The sequence below is a fragment of the Dermacentor andersoni genome, chromosome 1, assembly GCF_023375885.2.
Source record: "Dermacentor andersoni chromosome 1, qqDerAnde1_hic_scaffold, whole genome shotgun sequence".
Taxonomy (NCBI): Eukaryota; Metazoa; Arthropoda; class Arachnida; order Ixodida; family Ixodidae; genus Dermacentor; species Dermacentor andersoni.
Genome location: NC_092814.1, coordinates 264,305,895 through 264,325,253, shown reverse-complemented (window position 1 = coordinate 264,325,253; position 19,359 = coordinate 264,305,895). Strand labels below are relative to the sequence as shown.

The window sequence follows — 19,359 nt, the reverse complement described above, 5'->3', positions numbered from 1 at the left end:
GTTGTAGAAGCGGCCCGAGACTAAGCAAAAGCTGACTACACAGTCATTTGCTACTATATAACGAAGTGAATTCTACAAAAGCAATGCCAAATTCAGTTCAAAGCGGGTGGCCGGTATCACTTCTTTATTATACGTAAATCACATAAGGACGGTAACATTAAAACTGAGAAATAGCATGCGTACGCTAAATGCTATAGGTCGTTAGCATATTACGCATGCAAATTTCGAGCCTACTATTTGGCTAAACATGCCAACCTAAAACTGTCAATTCTCAGGTTCGGTGTATTTTGCCACCAGTCAGACTTTGAAATAGAGAACACTGCAGCAAGTTCGCATGACTCACTGGGTCATACAAAGAAATTGTTCTCTGTATGTGCATTTCGATTCCGCTATTATGCTAAACTAAAACTGTTTATTAATTCGCTTTGTCCTAGCGCGATGAACTAAGTGATGGCCGCGATTATACCATTTGTTTATTGCTGTCACGATTGACATAATAGTAATGCTAACGAATTGGGTCACATAGCTGCATGGGCACAATCACGGTAATCGGCAGCAGCCATTCCAGTAAACTGCCGGAATCCACTAAACTTTCAACTTGCCATGGCATGCGCAGTCATGGCAGCCGGTATCGGTATAACGGTAACGTACGTTATGTTAAAGTCATGAAGTCATACATGTCCAATCATTTTCAGCTCCTGAGAAGTGGAAATGCAATGGAGCATGCTGAGAACCTGCTTGCCTTGTTTTAAGCTGACAGCTTTATCTGTAGTATTAATATTACTGTTTTGGATTAGCAGTAGTTATGATTTGCCGGACGAACAACTGTCCAGTGTGGTTGCAGCATGTTGCAGAGTGTCCTGAATGTGTCCTGTCGAGCTGCAATTCCTCCAGAGAGTGATACGTAGTATTATAGGTGTTCTGTGTGATATCATCAGTGCATACGGGACAGATATATAGAGCGCTGCAGCACTCAGTGTATATGGCACACACCAGGTTGAAGAGAGTAGGCGATGGTACCAACCCGAGCCTGTTTGGGATACTGCAAGGATGCTTCTGTAAATACTGCACTGTACCGAGGTCACGACGAATGTGCATGTGCATTCAAAAGGTTTTTTTGGCTCCTGGAAACATGTTTCATAAAGAGACGTTTCCGTTTCCATTATTTTTCTGCCTTCGTCATTGGCTCAGGTGAAGCCGTGCTGCCGTTATGCCTTAATCGGGTACTCGACGCAACGAATTATATATAATGCAAGATGAAAGGGCTCGTTACGAAATACTCATGCTCATGTTATCAGCGTTTAATGAACGTGCCGGGGGAGCTCTTTGCAATCCTCCGATTTCGTCCCATCGCTGCAAGCCAGTGTAAAGAAACGCTTCTTTGGCGTTTAGAAACGTGCGCTTGCGTACACCGACAACACAGAGGTCTGCAGCGCTCCGCTGGCACGCTAACAAAACGTTGCAAAGCCTACGATGCTTACTTGGTGTGCGCACGAATGATGGCATAAATAGATTAGCGTGTTGACAACTGCACTAGTGAAAGCAGTCATCTCACTGACGAAGACGCAGCAGAAAGTCATTCGTGGTCCTTTGGTGAAGCTTAGCGGGCTTCGAGCTTTTGCATTTGGTTACCAAATGGTTGCTAAAAACAGAACCTCCCCTCACTTCCTGGTGGCCAATGTCAGTCATGAAGACAGAAAACTGTTATAACAGAGTAGTGGATATAACAAACTTCAGCTCCCCGTTCAACTTTGTTATATAGTATGTTTTGCTGTAGAGGATTATTATGATTTCAATCTGTCTTTGCCCTGCAATGTCCAAATCAGTGCAAAATGACTCAACACTAGCTGGCAGAGAGCCATATGCCTTTTCCTTTATTGTGAACCTGTACGAGTGCAGCTGTACAGTCGCCTGGGAGGTGCAGGTGCTCATGACAGACAGCAGTAAGTAAACAAGTTGACAAACATTGCACTGGTCAAACGTTATCCCTAGAAAGGAGGGCAGAGAAACAATTGTGCACCTCTATGTTGCCTCTCCATGCAGATGCCATGCTAGTGCTTATGAACAGTCTTACATTTGCACAGTGGCATACGTCTGTGTACAAAGTACCGTTTATGTGTATGGACTACATATACACTAGGTCATACACTACATAATGTACGTCTTGTAGTGGTACTTTATTCATCACAGCCTACAAAAACATTGTTACATAGTGGTTACCATGACCATATGCAAGTAGTAAATACATGTGGCATAAATGCATACAGAAAAACATCGGATGGCACTTATAAGAAAAGAAGACGTTTGTACTGCTACACTTTGTTAAACAAAGATGCTAGTTATGCATTGTGGACTACCTCCCACTCGTCCCATTAAGCCCAGGACTAATCCTTGCAGTCTCTCATGTGATAAAATGTCACAGGCAACTTCCAATAGGTAGGGAAAAACAGCAATATTACTTTCAGAGTTCACTAGCTGCCTAGATGAATCATGCCAATGACAAGCAAGAGTTAACAAGGCATCGCAGAAAGTTGTCAGACAAAAGTAAAAAGGAAATGCAGTATGCTTGAGAATACTCACAGATACCTTCGCAAGTTTCTTTGTGCAGTTTTGGCATCACAAAAAAGTTCCCCAAATAAGATTTTCCCATACATCTGACAGCTAAGCCTCAGACAAGCATTGGCATTTTAACAGCATGTGTACGGGTCCCCTTGTTTCAGCTGACATCAGCTCGGCTACATACAGGACTTGACAGCACAATGATGCAATTTCCAGCTTTTTGCTTATGGTGGTTGGCAAACATTGAAGAATTGCTGTTATGAATACTGGGCTTAAGTGGATTTTTTTTTTTTGGCATTCTCACTTTTGAATATTGTACAGTTCAAACCTGTTATCTAGGGGTCACAAAAACAATGAGAAATACAACAGCATCTGTTTTGTCACACTATGCTCAGTTTCTGAGCAGATTGAAACACCAACACAAGACTTTTGAGAACACAACTGTACGCCTTCAAAAGTCACCCCCTTTGCCTTGGAGGGTAAGACACAGGGACAGGAAATGCAGTAAAACAGCTGCACAGAACACAAACATTCTGCACACACTAAATCCTGCACATGCGCTAATTCTGTAGGTGCTAGATTCTGTTAAGTGCTAAAAACAAGTGTACAGAACAGGAAGATTCCACATAAATGCTCATAGTAGTTCCTGCTTGTAGGTCACAGAACTGACAGCATGCACAAAAATGATCTCATCACCACGCCGGTTCTCAATGTTGCTGCTATGCTTCCTGGACAGAAATGAAGGAGAAGCAATATGCAGATATCAAGCCATGCCATATGGAACAACAAAGAAAGGCCGTAGAAAACCAACCAACAAACTATGCACTCCTACACCAACAGCAGCAGTTTTTTTAACAGCCTTCACTGGAATGTACTTCTTGCTTCCGCATGTAAAAAAAACAGCAGCCCAATTGGGCACTGATGGCTTGTTCCGCAAGCAACGGGCTTCTCAGGTGCACTTTAGACATGCAAAAATGCATGAAGTTGCTGCAAAGGGTAATGACGCTGTTGTTCTCATTCATGCCTATAAATGCACTTATAGCAAGCGTCTTGCATGGCAGGTCATTTAAATGATTCAACAAAGTGAACAAGGTAATGCAGATGCATCTGAAACACAGCTGTATGGGTTGAGATAATTCAAACCGTTAAACAAGAAACACTTGTGCAACGGAAACTGACACTAGCAATTCCACATGGAAAATGCTCAAGAACAATCTTGTCATGTCTAAAAAAAGGTTTCTTTCATGTTAATGACATCACAGTGCTTTCAGGAGACTCAAATAACTAAATCTTGCATTATTAACATTAGGCTCATAATGAAACACGGTATATGATTAATAATCCAAACACAAACAGAAAAGAGAAAAGATGAGCTGGTAACTGCCTCCACTTTTTTCTCTGTGCACATCATCAGACTGTGGATGTACAGACTTTCAGGCAAAGTTATCCAGAGGCAAGAAATTTAATAATAAATATATTGATCAAATACCCCTGCTCAGTCACATAATCGCGATGACAGTCAAGCTTGAGAGAGTTTTGAGAGCCTTGTGTGTTAGCATGTGTTAAATGAAGCTGCACAGATTTGCTGGCGAGGTTGACTGCTGGCGTGAACCATATCTTGAGACAAAGAAAGTTGGATACAGATACAGTTGGATACATTGATAACAATAATGAGATTCAAACTCCGTGTAGCTTGAGCGCTTCGGGGAAAAAAAAAAAGGAGGCAAACTGACCCACAAGAATGATTCTGAATTTAAGCAACAGGATATCTTGCAAATTAGAACTTTTGTTTTACCCCTACAGACCTTGTTCTCGATAACCTTTTTGCCAAATGAACATTGTATTGGCTTGGGAAAAATAACCACTTGAAAGTTATACTGCTTACATAAAACTTAATACATGGAAAAGAACTGCTCAGAAGAAGAAGAAAAGCTTTTACACGAGTTACATTGATACATGCCAAGACCAACAGAATTGGCTGCAAGTAGCTTGTGAATTTGTCCATGCATGGCATGCAGTCAGGAATTCCAGTATTGTCTAAACTAGTTCATCACAACGCACAACTTTTTTGACAGATTATTAAAAGCTCTAATTTTGGGACACATACTAGAATAAATGTCAGATTAAGCAAATCGCTGTGGCACAAGCTAACCTATTATCACAGAAGTATTTGTACACTAAATCACTGAACTGGCCTCCTTGATGACAGCTTATTGATAAAGCTTGTGCAATCTTATAAGCCCGTTGCTGTGAAACAAATGACATTCAAAAGCAGCAAGAGCTGCATTTTCACTTCTCTTTCCTATGTCAGTTCCAAATTATTCCTTCTAAACAATCAGGAAATGCAAACAAAACACTGCAGAAGCTTAAGACTTTAAGAACATGACCATCAATGAGAGCTATTGATGTCCTCAAAGGCTAAAACACAAAGCTAAATAAGCACACCTTTAACAAAGATAATAGATGTGGCCCTCAACTTAAATGGAAGACTTGGATTCTGTTGGCTTTATGCAAATTCTATGAAACATAGGTTGCTAGAAGACTCACTTTTCTCCTGCAGATACAAACATAGGTGTATTTTGCCTTAGGAACATTAAAAGGCATTCAAAGAAAACAAAGAAAGCAACAATGGCACAGTATAAACACATGGCACCACAGAGTTACCAAAATAAGCTCCACCACATGACATAGTTAAACCTTTTACAAAATCAGCACAACCAGCAACAACCAAAAAATTGTGACACAGTTTGTTAATATAAATAAGGTTCATGTAAGCAAGTAAAGGCAAGCATTAAACATGTGCCAGTAATTAAAACCATGCTTGCTGTATAATAAATACACCATTGGGAAATATCCACAAAACTGTAAGAGTATTCACGAAGAGCATAATATTTGTATATCTTAGCCCCAAATAGACATACTCGCAAGACATATGCTACATGCTTCATAAAAGTAAGCCTTGGTTATGCTAATAGTTTTATGTAGCCCCTAAAAATTTGTCCTTTGCTGAGGTAAAGACCTAACTGAATCATGCCCTCAAATCAAGACACTGTGGTTCAGATAAACCTAAAGCAACCATTCACAAAACATGCTGGAATTGTCACAAGTGTTTGTCATGATAAATTGCCCAGTGCAAATAAAATGCACCAGCTTAACAGAATATGTCATACCCCAAAACCACACAATTTGAACGTTTCTGTAACGGGTTGCAAAATAAAGGTAAACATATGACACTGCAACATGTTAACACACCAACAAAGCAAATAATAAAACTCTGAAGAATCTTGTACATCACATATAATAGTACTCCATGCTAGCACATTTCTTCCCTCTCAATTCTTAGTCCAAAGAAACCCACACTAAATAGTAGTGGTAAGAAATAATAAATTTTGATCAATCACTGACACAGTTGAGTTCTAATGCTGCGACTTCCTCAATGTAACAACAACAACAAAGTTCTCAGTTCCTTTGAAAAACAATGCTTGAATTGCAACAACAAAAAAACAGTGCACCTATGATGAAAGACACATCTGTGGCTTCCGAGAAGTAGAACCAATATGTTCATATTAGAATGCCACTACTGCTGTCAGTTCCTGCTAAAATGAGACACACAAGTGTCAGGACAACTGTTGAAGACAAATGTGGTTCCTACTGGCAACCATTGCCCAATTTTTTTTTTTGTTCCTTGCTGTGAACCAGAACAGATGAGGCCCAGACTATTGCACTTGCTATCACCGACAGAACAAGCGGGTGCGTCAAGGAGAAACGGTGGTGAATTGTAAAGGGGCGCGAAGGGTAAAGGGGAATGGGGTGAGGCTCAAACAGCCATGTTTTGGGAAGGACGCTCAGAAGTCCTGAATGCGATCTCCCGATCCTTCGTCTTTGTCCTTAACCTCGTCACTGTCTTCTTCTGTGTCATCCTCCAGTGACTTGTCACGGTTGGTCTTGTTCATCAATGACTCTGCAAACAGACAGCTATCTTTGAGATACTGGGGCCCATTTGTTTTTCCCACCAGCCCGTTCTCTATGTGCAGATCCCTACCTATGGTGCTGCATTTTCAGTTAACACTGAAAAGTATTCCGCTCTCAGTTTCAGGAATTTAATTTCAACTCAAGCCCAACCTGAACCAAATAACCAAACAGAATACACTTTGCTAGCTTCAAAAGCTATTGAAACTTCATTAGATATATCTTGCTTTTGATATTCTTGATAATCTTGACACTTTAAAAAAAAGAAAAAATTATGGGCTTTTACGTGCCAAAACCCTGATTTTATTATTAGACACACCATAGTGGGGGGGCTCCGGAATAATTTGGACCATGTGGGGTCCTTCAACATGCACCTAAATCTAAGTGCACAGGTGTTTCCGCACGTCGCCCTCATCAACATGCGGCCACCATGACCGGGATTTGATCCCGTGACCTCGTGCTTAGCAGCCCAACACCATAGCCACTAAGCAACCATGGCGGGAACTTTTGACACTCTAAAACTGTGATTAACAGCTTGTGAGCCCAAGTTCTACATTACAACAATGTTTCCCTCCACATGATGCAAGTTGCTGGGCAGTTCAAACAACAAAAATTTCAGCTTTAGGCTGTATATGAAGGGATACCCAAAAGCAACTGGAATTCTTTTCAGAAAGCTATGTATTTATTTATTTTTTACAAAACAACCTTATCACCTTCAAAGTGCTCTCCATTACACTTGATATATTTGTCCAATCTGCAATTACATTCTTTGAAACATTTTTCAAACTCGTCTGTTTTGATGGCTGATAGCGCCTTTCTCATTTTTTTTCCCCTTTCAAATTATGGGGTATAATGTTCCACAGCAGCTCACAAGCTATGAGAGACATCAGAGCCTTTAGACTAATTTCAACCAGCTGGAGTTTAACATGTATGTAAATCTAAGCATATGAGCATTTCAGCATTCTGCCTCATTGGAATGCAGCTTCCACGGCTGGTAATTGAACTTATGACTTTATGCTCATCAGCTGTACGCCACCGCTGCTAAGCCACTGCAGCAGGTTGGGTTTGCCAGTATACATAGTACAAGCTTGTGTTTCCCCAGATGGAGACAAATAGAGCAACTTGTGCACATTTGGCTTACTCTGTACCGCCTGTGTGCTAGCTATTATTAAGAATTCGGCAGAATTTAAATTTGAAGATCTCGTTGTTGGCACATTGTTCCTAAGAAGTTCTTTTTTCTCACACAACCACATGAGAGAAAACTTGCTCCAGCTGGCTAATGTTTCAACTCAGAACAGAGTTTCATAAACCTGAAACTGCATAAACATAGGTATGAGCCGAGTCTTGTGGCGCGAAAGGAGCAAGACAACTTGGGGGTCACACTGTAATTCGTATGTGATATTGAAAGCTTCGGCCCGATGACAAATAAAAGTTTAGGCACAAGACACTAGTTGCCACAGAACCAGTGAGAATAATCGACATATTTTATCTTCTAGGCACCACATATTGCCGCATTGCATTGTCATGCTATTGTCAGAGTGTTATGTAACTTGCATGTAACATGCAATGTCTGTATGTATGGCTACAGTGCAGTTCACTTATAACGATACCACATATAACGATATATCGGTTATAACAATGAGTTGACATTAGAGTATCAATTTATGCATTAGGGCTATGAGAGAAAAAAAAACATATATAACGGTAGGTTATTCACTGCATATCGGATATAACGATCGAAATTCTGCCTTTTTGGCGGCGTTTTCCACGCAGAATGGCTGTGAAATTTGCTTTGCTAAGTTCCCCTTAACTGAGACAAGGTGAAAAGTTTGCCGACGCGAGTTTGTATCTGTCGCCATTACTGCGCAGCAGGTACTGCCAGCGCGCTGATTGCGAAAGCCATGGAGAGCATCGCAAGTTGGCGCAGCGTCCCACAAGATGACGCCAGCTGCTTCGTGTCCGCATCACCGGTGAGCGCCCAGAGAAAAGAAAAAGCAGAGACCGCTTGCGCTCTCTTTCTACAATCTCCCTCTCTTCCTCAGCATGCACGAAAATGCACCGCGGAAGCAGGGTCGGAGCGTCGACAAACAGGGTTGCCAGATTGGGCTATTAATAGTCGAATTGGGCTACCTTTTATGCGGAGTGGCGTCGAAAATTCCGAGTTGGATACATGGCTATATTTAGACTATTTTTAACACTGACAAAATTTGCGAACGCTGGTTTATAAAACCCAAAGCTCATTGCTGTTACAAATATATGTAGGTGAAATCGAAGGCTGTGTATTTAGGCAATGTTGGCGCTTGGAGAATGGCGTTATGTCGTGGCTGCCATGTTTACACGTCATTCCAGCGCTAAGCTCTCTTCTTTTTGTTTTGGTTTCGGCCAGTAGCGTAGTAATGGGGGGGGGTTGTCATGTATGTCTGACGACCCCCCTCTTTTTGCCGGCTTGACTGGGCGTAAATGGTAAAGAATGTTCCGGTAACCAGCAGCCCCAGCTCAGCTACCCTATGTACCAGATGTTTAATGCTGCAGTATAGTAGGCTGCAGCTTTAGCAACATCCTATGTAATAACTGCACACATGGGCGGGCTAAAAATTTTAGTTCGCTAAGTGGTTTCTGTGTCGTCAGTATGCATAGAGTGTTCCATTTATGAGTTTTGTATCATTTGTATTATTTTTATATCAGTTCCGCAGTGCAGAATAAGAACACTAGTCTCCTAGTCCTAGCTAACCATCTCTTTATCATTTTGTTGTTGTGTGACTTCATGTCACAAATAGTGTGTTGTTTCAACTGCACGGAATTTTATAAAAAGGTGAATTTGGTGAGGCTATCTTCTGATATTCTATCAGGTTATGTGTCTTTGTGACCCCTAGAAGCTCGGTATTGTGCAAAATATGGCAGATAATTAATAAGGATATCTTAAATTACTGCTTAATTAGCAATTATAGAGGAAACATTGCAATTAGGGGATTCAAGGGCCCAAAGTCATATTGTTAACTCAACAAAACTTTGCTAAACAAAATCGTCTTGAGCGCTAGAGCCTGCAGTACTTCGGCACTGCGAACAGCCCAGTATGGCAGCACCAAAAGAAATATGAAATAGTGCACCAGTGACGTCGATATCTCCATCCTCTCTATTGCGAGTGCATACCAAGAGTAGTGCAACCTTCTGCTGGCGCGGGCTTCATCGAAGCCTTATCTCTCTCATTTTTGTTTTTTCAGGGGAGGAATCGACACGAAGCGTGCTCTATTCCGTTCCCAATCTTGTGGCGGTGCCCCAGCTCAGATAATCACATTTGCCAATGACAGCAAAAAAAAAAAAAAAAGGCTTTATGGATTAGAATGAAGAGAAGTCGTGATTGTCATAGCATTGGCACGCACGCAGCATTGAAGCAGGTGGCATTTGCTGATAGGGCGGGGAGATGAGCATCACCGACACGCTGTTTAATTTTCGTTCTGGTTCAGGGCTGTCCACGGCCAAAATTCTGCATGCCGTAGTACCTACGGCCATTTTTGTGAAGTTGTTGTTGGTCAACATATGACTGTGGGGCTTAAGTTCAATTTCGCAAATGCAATATTGCCTCTAAAATAGCCAATTAAAGCTTTATTAAAATATTTTTGTTACTTGTGAGCCATATTTTCTATGGTGCTCCATCTGTATTGGCTGCCAAGCCTTACAGTCTGAAAGCAGATGTGCAAATGCACTGCATTTAAGTTATCACTGCAGCACCCTGTGTTATTTGGTGCAGAAAATAAAACAGCCTCTATACCTGGCTACATTCGCGATCACTGGGAACGAAAGGGGGGGTCCAAGGCGGCTGTGCTGGTGCTGAAATATCACCCCTGACCACTCCCCGGAAATGTTCGATATCCTCGCCTTCCTGACTACACCTGGGTGGGAGGTGACAGAAGACTCATGGGCCTCGGGTACAAGACAATCTATCTACACCCCTGATTTCGGCGTCATCTGCAGCCGGTTCACGCCTGGTTCAGTGAGAAAAACGGTGGTACCGCCAGCTGTCGCGCACGTGTTCTGTGGCAGCTGCTATACAGCAACTAAAGTGGAACCCCGATTATATGACTTTCTCGGGGCTGTGAAATTGTGGCATCGTAAAATCCGAACATAAATTATGCCTATAAAATACAACTTATTTCGGGCGACGGATTTATGAGTAACTTCAATGTAAACTACTAACATACTCTGCAGGGCTTGGAAACCCAAATTGCCATAAAAGTAAATGCAATAAGAATTAATGCTGGAGTACAGGTACCAATCATGCTTTATTCAAACGAACCTTTACGACACTCCATTGCCCACTGCAGCGATTCCTGCCAGCCGGCGCGAACTTTCAAAAAAGTCTTTTTCAAAAAAGTTTCTTTTGGACCTTGTTTGATCCGTGAACCAAGAGTTTTCGCTCGAGTTAGGCAATGTCCAAAATGAGGTCCTCTGCGGCGCTGCGTGAACAGATGAAGTTCCGGATGCTGTCTATGTGCCTTAGCACCTCGGCGAGCGTGGTAGGCACAGGCACGGCATCTGTGGGGTCGTCGTTATTCGATGTCGCAGCAGTGTCGGCAAACTTTCCAACAACGAGCACGGGCAGCCTCTCGGAACTGTCCTCGTCAGCACAGAATAGTGCCGTCACATGCTCTTCACTACACTTGCCACCATGACAGCTGTCACCCTTGAACGCAAGGGTTTGCTCTGGCTGCATATGGTAAAAAATACCGCGGTTCCACTGTATTATGTGGACTTACACAACAGCTGAAGTATTTGCACGCATGTCATGGGGAGTCATTTGTGTCCATGGTCCTCAAATGTTTATTAAGGATTTCACGAAGCCGATTGCTTCGTTTTCCCGCAAATCACCACGTTATTTATTTACCCAGTAACTTTACGGAAAAATTCGCGAGCCGCTTTAAATGAAAAACACCACGGTTCGAGTCTTAATGTACATATTTAGCGAGCGCAATATTCTCGACTCAGGAATGCAAAAAACAGTGCCGGAAATCTAACGTTCCTCCTACTGTCAGAGCTTGCTTCGTCCCTACTTGCGCTGCCTCTTTCGAACGCAGCTGTCGAATGCGTGTTCAGCCAGGTTTTGTTGACAAAGAATGATTTAACAAACCTCATGTCGAATGAGACAATGCAAGCTCTCCTTCATGTTAAGTTCGGTCAGGCAGAGAGTGGAGACTACTACAAAGATTTTCAGCCAGATGAACAGTTCCTGTCGCATCTCAACTCTGCAGTTCTATATGGTCCAAGTGGCAGTGGTAGTTATTTCAAATATGGCTAGATTGTATATTTAATTCATTTGCGCAAATCCTCAATGTGAGAAGTATCATCTGGCACTCTACGCAATGTTTTTTTTTCGTTCTTTGTTTTAGTGAAAGTTGCGACTGTTTCATTGTACTTCTTGAACGTTGCATATTATTACAATGATAAGCTCTATAAATATCTGAAACACGATCTTCGTCCTCAGTGAAGATGGCAAGGGAATTGCTCACCAAAGGTCGGTGAGTGATCGCCTTGCCAACCCAACATCAGGATAATAACTGGTCGGTTTTCATACTGTCCACCCGTGACAATTTCTTTCCCTTTAAGCTTTGTGCATGCGAGTCATCACGATTGTGGCTCACCCTTTATATGCACCTACTTTATCATCATTTTAATTTCTCTTTGTTCGTCTTAGTAGTCATTAAATTATGCTTTGCTCACGCATATTTTCGAGCTTTGATAAAAAGAAAACTATGCCCGACATACATCATCATCATCATTTATTAACCCTTAAGGACCCTTAACAGGGCATTACATAAGGGGGGGGGGAACAGTATTGAAATAACATATAGTGGAGCGAATGCTAGTCAACAATGAACCAACTACGTTACAAGTACAGAGCGCGTGCACACACACACACACACACACACACACACACACACACACACACACACACACACACACACACACACACACACACACACACACACACACACACACACACACACACACACACACACACACACACACACACACACACACACACACACACACACACACACACACACACACACACACACACACACACACACACACACACACACACAAAAAAACGATACAGTAAAGAGCAGTGGAAAACACAAGGCAAAAAAAACAGGTAAAACACACATCCTTCCATAGAAGGATGGGATGGAGCAAGTAATTAGGAATAAGCTAACAAACGAAGATATACTTTGTAATAAGAGATTGACACCCAGCCGGACACTAAAATATAAGTCAAAGTATACAAAGCATAATGTAAATCAATATCTTCTATTGGACAACGCCTGTAATGTAAAAATGGTGCGAGAAAACAAAAAATGTGTAGTTCAAGTTATTTAACAAAGAGCTCAGTTAAGGACTGCCTGACAGTACCACAAACACCATAATAGGTGTTTGTGGTACTGTTATATCCATATTTTATTATTTTTGCACACATTGCAGTGGTGGTTGGGCAAGGAGTTCTTGCCAGTTTGTAAAGGTACATATAGTCTTCTACTTACTTTCTATTCTGATGTACAGTGCTTGAAATTGTTAGAGAAAGGGGTTTACGCTGTACTTGACTTCATGACAGCCGCACGAAACCAATAAATAGATTTTGTGTGTTCCCTAGTGGAATTACATTTCTTTTTTTCGAGGTGCACTCAAAGTAAAGTACACAGCTCCCCTCAACAATTTGGCAACACATGTATTCGTGCCTGCATTCACAGAAACTTAAGTACACGTTTTCGTACTGCACGTATCTTATCAGCGGATCCCTGCTTAAATATTGCGCAGTTCGACTCTTTTCGATACTAATACCACCTGGGTTATTGCCAGCGCCGTAATCCGGGTTGCATTTAAAACTATAAACTTTAATTCACCTCTTTCGTTATGGGCCAGCAGGTCATGTTTTTTCCCACTCAAAGGCGAATAGCAGTCACAACTGCCGCTTCTTTGCACAAGGAAAATGCGAGAAGGTTTCAAGTTTTCTCCAGAGTCCAGTGTGCCTCCAAGCGGCAGCATTTGCTAACTCAGTGTCAAGCTGCTTCAGAGTTAATTGTAAAAGAAAGAAATAACATGTTTATCTTATTAATCAAGGTTAGGAAAGGCATCCCTAATTTAGTGCTTGAAGCTCTGGCTGCCTCTTGAACACACAATCGTAAACAGCCGAAGCTGATCCTCAAGGTTGGAGCTGGCAATATTTTGCCCGACTATTAAGAAAAATGCCTTGGGTAATGTGAGGCATGAACTAACGCCAACTCAGAACGTGGCTCAGTAAATACCAATAACGTCACGAGTAAATTGGAAAAAGAATACTTCGGTTCATTGTAACAATAAGTTGTGTCCAAATCCACGTCTGAGTGGCAGCTCTCACTAGAATTCTTTAACGCAGATCTTGAGGCCAGTGTTATGCTGGTTGCATGTGGCGAAAGTAATTTTGGAAATGGAAATATGCGGTGAGATTTCGACACCATTTACAACATCTGTAAGACACCTGCAGAACATCATCAAACATTTTGGCTATGTTTTTGACTACTTCTCGCGCACAAGAAATCTGGGTTTGGTTATTTTTGGGCAACATTTTGAGATCATTTGGCTATATTTTGTTGATCAAAGTTGATCCCTCAAAAAAGCTCGGCAATTCATCTAAAAGTAATGATTCCAGAAACAGTTCATCTGAACACTCTACGCGCTCCACAATGACCACTCAACATTCGGCTACTGCAGCATGTTCGACCGAAAATGTTGACATTGTTACTATGCTTACTGAGGTTCTTGAACGACAAAAGCTGATGGCTGACGACCTTGCCAAAATTAAGTCATTCCATGCTTCTGTTAACTCGCGTTTTGATGCGCTAGACAACCGTGTAGCAGTACTTGAGTCGCCTACAACAGGTCAGAAGGTTAATGCCAATGTTTCCGATCTTCTCTGCTCTAAGGTTAAAGCACTAACTGGAACTGTGGCTCAGTTGGTTGCCAAAAATGACGACCTTGATAACCGATCCTGTCAGAACATTATTATACACGGCGTGGACGAAAAACCAGATGAAAATGAGAATACTTTGCTAGATGGGGTTGCACAGATATTTTCTGATATACTACAAATTACGCCCCCACACATTGAGCGTTGCCACAGGATTGGCGGAAAGCGCAGAGAGCGTCCACGCCCAGTTGTTCTTAAGCTGCTGGATTTTCGGGAAAAGTCTGCGGTGATGAAAAACGTCTCGAAGCTTAAGGGATCGCAATATTACATCACTGAGGATTTTTCAGCCGGCGTTCGTGCAGTCCGGAAAAAAATGTGGGATGCCTCAGAACCTTTTCGAAGACAGGGATCTGTTGTCAAGCTACGTTATGATTACGTTTTTATCGACAAAGTGCGGTACAGTTGGGATGGCGTGTCTAATGCCCTTATCAGAGACCCGAAATCCTTCATTAACAGAACATCTCCCGCCCGATTCGTTGGCTGCACTTAAACCTTCTGAGTCACTACGTTCCACTTCTTCTGACTGACTGCCTAGTAATTCCAATTGTAACCTTTCAATTTTAAACCTCAATGCTAGGAGCATAACTAACAAGTTTGGAGACTTTTTGTCTTTAACTTCTGCACACTCGCCTCAGGTGGTCGGTATCACAGAGAGTTGGCTGCATGATGACATACTAGACTCCGAGTTCACTCCTCCTGGCTACGTTGCGGTTCGTGCAGATCGGCGACACTCTAAAGGTGGCGGCATTTCGCTGCTTTTTCGGTCGGATCTCAAGTTTTCACGATTGTCACCACCAGGTGACATAGAATCCCTCTGGTGTAAACTTTATCTAGACAAAGCACATGTCGTGATAGGCGTCGTTTACCGTCCACCAAGTTCCTCTGTCGACCACATTCAAACTCTTAGTTGCTATATTAACGAGCAGCAGCTAAATACGGGTAACCTCATTTGCATGGGTGATTTTAATGCCCCCGGCATTCATTGGCCTACTTTAACACTTGTGAAAGAGACTTCCATAAATAGAGAACTAGTTGCCTTTTCTCTTTTATTCAACCTTGTTCAGATTACCAATAAACCTACACGATGCGATGCTCTGCTCGACTTGGTTTTCGTTAGTTCTAACATTGTTGCAAAGGGTTACAGAAGTGATGTCATCGAGGGAATTTCTGATCACCAGGCCGGTTCTTGTGTCTCTAAATTTCTCGGTCACTAAGCAAAATTTTGTTTTCTCTACATTTCCTGATTTTAATCGCGCTCATGATGTTTCAATAATAGACGCTGTCTGATGGTTTTGAAGAATTTACTCCACTGAGTACTACTTGTGATGTTAACGCATTGGTAACTTATTTCGAATGCTTGGTTAAAAAAAGTATTCAGTGTTTTATCCCTTTCAAAACAAAGAAGAAAAATGGGAAAATTCCCTGGATGACGCGAGGTATATTACATCTGACACATCGTGTAAATAGACTGAGGTGTAGGAGGCGCTTTACCAATCAGGCAGCCATGACGAGTTTCATTAAAGCAAAAGAGGAGCTTAGGCTGAAATTAACTCCGCTAAGGATTTCTTCTTCGGTGTGCAGCTGCAGGGCCTACTAAAAACTAACCCGCGTAAATTTTGGTCGTCTGTTTTGCCACATGATTCGACGGCTACTTCTATGGTGATTAACAATGATTCTACCAATGATCCATTTCATATATCAAACGCATTTAATGAATATTTCAAGTCCGTTTTCACTCGTGACAATGTCATCCAACCAGACATCATTGCTCGTAGTGACGTACCCATCAATGACATTAACATTACCGAAGAAGGTGTGTTCAACTTAATATTGAAACTCGATATTAAAAAGTCTGCTGGGCCAGATGGCATTCCGAACTTGTTTTTGGTACGGTACTCATTAGAGATTAGATTAGATTATGGGGTTTTACGTGCCAAAACCACTTTCTGATTATGAGGCACGCCGTAGTGGAGGACTCCGGAAATTTCGACCACCTGGGGTTCTTTAACGTGCACCTAAATCTAAGTACACAGGTGTTTTCGCATTTCGCACCCATCGAAATGCAGCCGCCATGGCCGGGATTCGATCCCGCGAGCTCGTGCTCAGCAGCCCAACACCATAAACACTGAGCAACCACAGCGGGTGGTACTCATTATGGACCTGTCGCTACCTCACTGTCATATTTTGCAAGTTGCTGGCATCCTCTACAGTACCCTCATCCTGGAAAATGGCTCAAGTTCTTCCGTTATTCAAGGCCGGTGACAAACACGTTTTATCTAATTATTGACCAATTTCTATAACCTCTCATTCGTGTAAAATGTTAGAGCATATTATTTACAAACACATTATGGAGTACCTTGAGTCACATAAATTACTAACTAATTTCCAGCACAGCTTCAGACGTGGGTTCAGCACGTTAAGACAGCTAAGTGAATTTACACATGACATTTGTATTAACCTCGACACGGGCAACCAAATTGACGCAATCTTCATTGACTTTTCAAAGGCATTTGATACAGTGATTCATTCGAAATTAATGTATAAACTTGACGCCATCCTTAATAATCCCCACATTCTCAGCTGGATTTCTAGTTTTCTTTCTGATCGATCTCAATTTGTGTCCTTTAACAGAGCTAATTCCAGGGTGACAGAGGTGCCTTCAGGAGTACCACAAGGTTCCGTGCTGGGTCCGTTGCTTTTCTTGATCTTTATAAACGATTTGCCTCATCACATAACCTCAAATATACGTTTGTATGCTGATGACTGTGTATTGTATCATAAAATTTCCTCCTTTGATGACCATTTACAGCTTCAAAAATCATTTTCTAATTTTAGCTCTTGGTGTGATACCTGGCAAATGACAATTAACATCCGTAAAACCGTTGTTATGACTTTCACTAATAAAACGACCCCGTCCGCTTTTACTTACAAAGTTAATAATACTCCAATTCAGAGCGTTAGTGAATATAAATACCTTGGTCTTGTTTTCACACCCAGTATGGCTTGGTCGAAGCACATAGATTTAATAACCTCAAAAGCCCTGAAAAAGTTAGGCTATCTGCGCCGCACATTGACCACAGCTCCAAGACATACTAAACTACTGATGTATAAATCACTAATTCGGCCTATACTCGATTATGCTTCTCCAGTCTGGAATCCACACAAACAGTGCCACATTAATCAAATTGAGGCAATCCAAAAGAAATCGATCCGCTTCATATGCCATCGATAGGGATTTTTCACCGTATACAGCGCTTTCATCCCTAGGCTTAGAACCACTCTCAGATCGCCGACGCATGGAATCACTGAAGTTTTTGGATTGCATTATTAACTCTTCTTGCTGTATATTTTCAGATAACTACCTAACTCCTGCAAAACCATCTAATACTAGAAGTCACCATCACCTAAACATCGCACCTTATTTCGCCCGTACAGACACATTTAAATACAGTTTATTTCCCCGTGTAATTGAGTACTGGAATTCTTTGCCTGGTCCTACTCGTTCTCTTCCTTTAAACTTATTCTTGGCGGCTATTGAATAGTTTTGGTTTGTGTTTGTTTGTATTGTTCGTATTGCCTGTATTACTTACTATTTTCATTTCTCTGCCTTTCACACCCACTCCTGCAATAGCCCGATCGGGCTGCAGTATGTACAAATAATAACAACAAAAAAATTATTCTGAAAACCGCGAGCGCCACGAACATGAAGGCTAGAACCAGTGACCGTGCCGATAAATGGAAACGGCGGGCTTTGTGCGCTAGGGCGAAACCCGCATGTGTGAAAACAACACGGTGGCAGCCGCCGACATTGCTGAACCCTGGGAGCACGTCGTTACTGGAGATAAAGTAGGTGGTGCGTCAATGGAGGAGTTTCTGAGTGCAGATAGCGCTGCATTGCTCTGCGAAGAATCTCCGACGGGGCGATCGTTGTCGTGACAGACGGCGGCGTTGTGCGAGGGAGGAGACGAGGGTGACAGTGGCCTGTCTTTGAAACTGACCCCAATGTTCACGCAAAGTGCGCTGTCGTCGATAGAGTCGCTCACTGATTTCATGTACGCTAAATTATAGCCGCCACTGCTCATACAGCCACTGGACGCGATGCACACCGCGATTGTGTACCTGAAACTTCCGCGAGAACAAGTGCAGATTTCTGACTATTTCAGCGCACCTAACGCTTGACATGCTGTTTAGAGGTATAAATAAACATCTTACTTTTCACAGCCTTCTTTCTACAACGTCAATTCTTTATCGTAGGTGGCAAATTTGGTTTCGAAGCTGCAAAGATATGCGTTGGCAGCTTTTTTTAAAGGCAGTTTGGATATAGCGATGATCCGTTGTAGCAATATAATTTTTCATTCTTCTTGACATTGTTATAAGTGGACTGTACTGTGTGTGTATATATATATATATATATATTTTGTATATAACCTGAAAAGTTCCTTATGCCTTAGAGCTTTGATATTTATAGTTTATACCATGAAATTTATACATGTGTGCATAATATAATATTTTACAAGTTAATATTGATTTTTTTTCATGTGCATGAGTCAGCATATCTGACTGTGAAGTCATATTACACATTACACGTGGTAATGCTTATACAGTCGAACCTTGATACAGTGAACAGATTAATGAATTATTGGATATAACCAAGTAAATCAAACATTTCTTGCCAATATCAGCATGTAGTGAATATATGCTTATAACAAAAATAGAATATAACTAAGGTATTTTCATGTAAGATGGAACTTCATTATAATGAAGTTCAACTGCACGAGTTAAAAAGAGACTTAACCAAAATTTAGTCTACTGCAGCACTTTGTAAATCTATG

At 41.7% G+C, this 19,359-nt stretch overlaps 1 protein-coding gene across 1 annotated transcript in view; it reads right to left on the bottom strand.

Moving 5' to 3' along the window:
* Positions 1-2,158: 2,158 nt before the first annotated feature.
* Positions 2,159-19,359, bottom strand: part of Cow (Proteoglycan Cow) — a 62,348-nt gene continuing 45,147 nt past the window's right edge. The window contains exon 11 of the mRNA XM_050196341.2: positions 2,159-6,520. Coding sequence (XP_050052298.1) covers positions 6,405-6,520 — 116 coding nt within the window. The 3' untranslated portion in view covers positions 2,159-6,404. The remainder of the gene's footprint in view (positions 6,521-19,359) is intronic.